The sequence below is a fragment of the Danio aesculapii genome, chromosome 24 (genome assembly GCF_903798145.1).
Source record: "Danio aesculapii chromosome 24, fDanAes4.1, whole genome shotgun sequence".
Classification (NCBI taxonomy): Eukaryota; Metazoa; Chordata; class Actinopteri; order Cypriniformes; family Danionidae; genus Danio; species Danio aesculapii.
In genome coordinates, this window is record NC_079458.1 from 8,046,986 (window position 1) to 8,051,827 (window position 4,842).

Consider the following 4,842-nt stretch of genomic DNA (forward strand, 5'->3'; position numbering starts at 1 on the left):
TCATATTGATGAATTATCATTTTTTGATCTGTCCAGTGGGCGATTTAATTCAACATGCTGGAAGAGGCTGAGTACAAATTCTAAACCAACCTTCAAAACACAATACTGTCAAACTGATTTAAGTTTAACTTTCAATAGCTGATATTTCAATAGTTTTTTTTTAATGTGGTTAAAAATGTTGATGTGGGTCTGGGTCTGATGTCTGACATTCGGTGTTATCCATTTAATTTATTTAGATAGCTCACCCAGAAATTAAATATACATGTATTTATCTCAGGTCATCCAAGATGTATGTGACTTTGTCTTTTCTTAAGTAGATTTTAGCTGAAACTGTGGTCAATGGACAAAAACACACAAAACAAAATGAATACTTATGCAGTCAGAACTGTTTGCTAAATATGTGTTTTAAAGGTGAAGTCATAAATAATGTTCAATTTCTTTCACAGGCCAGTCATTTTCCTTCATAAGACCTCAATGTACCATCAGAAGCCACGGATATTAATTTTGTTTAGCTGGTATGTGCTTTTTTTTACTCTAAACCTCCCAGTAGCCACTGACTTTCATGTCGTGAACACAAATGAACCACAGTTTCAGATTAAAATCTACTTCAATGTTCTACTGAAGAAAAAACTAATCACCTACAAATTGGATGAGCTAAATTACCAGCAAATTAAAATTTAATTGAAAATATAACTCATCGTTCCTACACCTTTAGCATCATGTAAATAGCAAAACTCCTTAAATAATGCAGTCATATGGTCATGTAAAGATGTTTTAATGAAGTTAAAACTAGCATATTTGTTGGTGTTTGTAGATGAAGCGCTCTTATTGCAGAACTATAGGCATAACACAAAAATAAGACTTTTTTTGTTTAAAGAACTGCAAATTATAGTGTTTTTTAATAAAGCAAGAAGTGTTTTATTGCTAAAATATGTTTTTATTATTATTTATTTTATTTTAGAGTAAGAGTCTACTGTTATGATCTGTCAAAATGGGAAAAAAAATAATGAAATAAATGTAATTAGCCCCAAAATTACCCTTAATTCTATATATTTTATTTTCTTAAAGAATGTGACATGTTTTCATGAGGCAACTGGTATGAGTTTACATTCACTGATATTTTCCGTCCGCAAAGTTGAAACTAGCAATACTGTGATGCATTTTCATCCATCAAAAACAAAGACAGCGCTTCAAACCTAAAAACACACCGCCTGCATGACACATCTTTACATCAGACACAGAAAACATGACTTGCTCCAACCCAAATGAAACAAACGTTGCATGAAATGGAAATAAATACTGTAAAACATGTGTCATCCTTTCGTGTCATGAACAAAACAATAGCAAACACACACACATACAGCAGTCTTAATGTAAATATAGTTGTGAAGTGACAGACGTACTCTTGCAGTTGATTACGTCACAGATCCTCTGAAATGAAGGAACGGCTCCATGAAAAGCCTGATCCGTGTGGCGTCAATGCATGCTTGATCAAAGGCTTTCAAACCAAGGTAAGGCCACGACTCCCAGAAATGAACACAAAAACTGCCAACAAGAAAGGAGATGATGTTGATGTTGAATATATAGTTGCCTTAATGTGTTTGAGTCACTTTTTTGGAACCAAAAGGCTCATTTTACAAGTCAACCAGAATTAAACAGTTGTGTTTACTATCTTTGAATCCATTCAGCCCATCTCTGGGTGTGGCGGGAGCACTTTTAGCTTAGCTTAGCATAAAAAATTGAGTCAGATTAGACCATTAGCATCTCCTAGACCAGGGGTGCCCAAAATCGGTCCTGGAGGGCCAGTGTCCTATGAATTTTTGCTCCAACTTGCCTCAACACACTTGCATAGATGTTTCTAGAAAGCCTAGTAAGAGCTTGATTAGCTAGCCCAGGTGTTTCTGATTGAACTTTGCAGGACACCGGCCCTCCAGGACCGAGTTTGGGCATCCCTGTCCTAGACCATTAACATCTCATTCAAAAATGACCAAAGAGTTTGGATCAACTTCCCAATTTAAAGCTTGATTAGCTTTTCTAAAAAAATTTGAGGGAGATGCTAATGGACTAATAAGATTCAATGATCTATGCTAAGCTAAAAGTGCTTCCACCAGACCTGGGGCCTCATGTATCAACGCTGCGTACGCCAGATTTCACGCTCACGTTTGGATTTACTAATGATGAAATTAACATGAGAATGTGTGTTTGTCCACGCCAACTTGATGTCTGGCGTACGTGCATTTCTTGTGCGTGTTTGTTGTATTTCCATTGGCGACTCCTAGAAGCAATTATGTTAAATTGCACACTACAAAGTATCTTTGAGCCGTGCAATGGCAGCTGTATGGGACGGGATCATCCGCATGTCTGGCAGGTATATAAGGTTTCCATTCCATGCAGTTAACCAGCCAAACATTAAAGCGCAATTTGCAGCGATCGCCGGTTTTCCCAATGTAATCGGAGCAATCTACTGCACGCACATTGCTACGAACGTGAATCAGAAACATTTCCATTCAATAAATGTGCAAATAATATGTGATGCTCAAATGTGCTTAACATAATACACACTTATTAATCATTCCTACTTGTCACAGTGTTTCATACATCTGATTTTTTTGCTGCGTACACACATTTACAGCTTTGTGCGTACGCAATGTTTTAGTATGAATTCAACTCATTTAGTATGAGTTCAAAAGTCTTTGTACATGAGGCCCCTGGAGATCGGATTCAAAGATGGTAAAACTTAACTGTTGAGTTGCAAATTTTGCCTATTTCCAAGAAAAAAGTGGAGTGTTCCTTTAAAATTTAATCCTCTGAAAAGGGTTTCTCAACCACGTTCCTGGAGGACCACCAGCTCTGCACATTATCCATGTCTCCCTAACTAAACACACCTGATTCCGATCATCCACTCATTAGCAGGAGACTGAAAGACCTGTAATGGGTGTGACAGACAAAGGGGCCATCCAAAACATACAGTGTTGGTGGTCCTCCAGGAACGTGGTTGAGAAACACTACTCTGAAATAATACATTCACTGGCCACTTTATTATGTACACCTGTTTAACAACACGTTTATGCAAATATCTAATCAGCCAATCACGTGAAAGCAGCTCAGTGTATTTTAGCATGCAGATGTGGTCAGGAAGACCTGCTGAAGGTCACACCGAACATAAGAATGGAGCAGAAATGTGATTTAAAGGCATAATTCACCCAAAAATCATTTACTCATCCTGCACTTAATACAGAGTCTCTTTCTTGTTTTATATTATGAGGAATTTTGGGAAAAAACAACAACAATTGACTTCCATAGTAGGAAAATAAATTACTATGGAATTCAACAGTACCCAGCATTCTTTGAAATGTCTTCTGTGTTTAACAGAAGAAAGAAACTTAAACATCTTTAGAACCACATCAGAGAATAAATTATGAGGTAATTAAAATTTTTTTGTGAACTATCCCTTTAACTTTCCATGTTGTGTGGTTGCAAGGGTTTAACTAGGCAGTTACTATGTTGTGTGGTTACTAGGCAGTTTGTAGGGTAATATGGGTGGTTGCTATGTGGTGGATGTTTCTAGGTGGTTCCTAGGATGTTCTGTGTTGTTGCTAGGGTGTTCCTAGAAGTTGCTAATGGGATGGATGGATTGATTGACTGACTGATGGATGGATAGAAAGACGGATGGATGGAACAAAAGGTGGATAGAACGATAGATGGACATAAAGACAGACAGATGTAAGGACAGATGGAGCGATGAATAGAACAATAGATGGATGGATGGATGGATGGATGGATGGATGGACATAACGATAGATAGAAAGACGGATGGATAGATCAATAGATGGATAGAACGATAGATGGATATAAAGACAGACAGATATAAGGACTGATAGACATAGAATGATAGAGGGACAGATAGTGACAACAATAGATAAATGAATAGAATGACAGATGACTAGAATGATAGGCAGATAGAATGATGGATAGATAGAAAGACAGATAGAAGAACAGATGGATGGATGGACAGAACAATAGATGGATGGACAGAACGATAGATTGATAGAATGATAGACAGAACGTTGGATTGATTGATAGATAGAACAACTGATAGATGGGCAGAACAATAGAACAACAGATAGAATGATGGATAGAACGATAGACGGATGGATGTGCAGCAGCTTTGACACTGTCATGTCAGTTCATGCCAAAATCTCTGAGGAATGAGAGGAACCCTCTTAAATCAGTGCCATGAAGGAAGAACGCAGGGCTATCAGTGTGTACCCAGTAAAATATCCAGTGTGTGTGTGTGTTGTGAATTTGCAACTGAAGCGCTTGATGACTCACGGTCCAGGTTGAAGGCACTTCAGCTGCTCCCTCTGCTGGTGTGCTGGAGCTCAGGGTTGCTGTTGATCTCCTCTTCATCCCCCTGCTCCTCCTCGTCTTCCTCTGCCCATCCACCCAGACGGCCTGAAGTGTGCGGCACCAGAGTGACCGTCTGAGGAGCTGCAGTGCAAACATACAGCATGATATAGCAGGTATGCGTCATTGACCTGAAAATTCCACTTCTAATCTCATGGATTACAGGTTATTTTATGCAAAGACCTGAATTAATAAGTCAAGTTTTCTAGTAAAGCCACTGATGTTTTGATAAGGTTAAAAACAAATAAGATCAGCTTAACAAACTAGCATTATTGTGAGCTCAAGAAGTTCGTTATTTCAAATATAGACGCACAGCGAGCTCTCTGGAGAAAGTGAAACCGCTCGCACTTTTAGACAGTCTCATAAAACAACAACAGGACATGGCAGATTTTGTTCTTCTTGGCTTTGTGGCTATACATCAAGACAACGACAAGG

At 38.3% G+C, this 4,842-nt stretch overlaps 1 protein-coding gene across 1 annotated transcript in view; it reads right to left on the reverse strand.

Moving 5' to 3' along the window:
- Positions 1–1,079: 1,079 nt before the first annotated feature.
- Positions 1,080–4,842, reverse strand: part of atg9b (autophagy related 9B) — a 30,779-nt gene continuing 27,016 nt past the window's right edge. Inside the window, exons 14-15 of the mRNA XM_056450459.1 lie at positions 4,333–4,491; positions 1,080–1,545 (exon numbers count right to left, since the gene is read on the reverse strand). Of these exons, the coding sequence (XP_056306434.1) occupies positions 4,352–4,491 (140 nt within the window). The 3' untranslated portion in view covers positions 1,080–1,545; positions 4,333–4,351. The remainder of the gene's footprint in view (positions 1,546–4,332; positions 4,492–4,842) is intronic.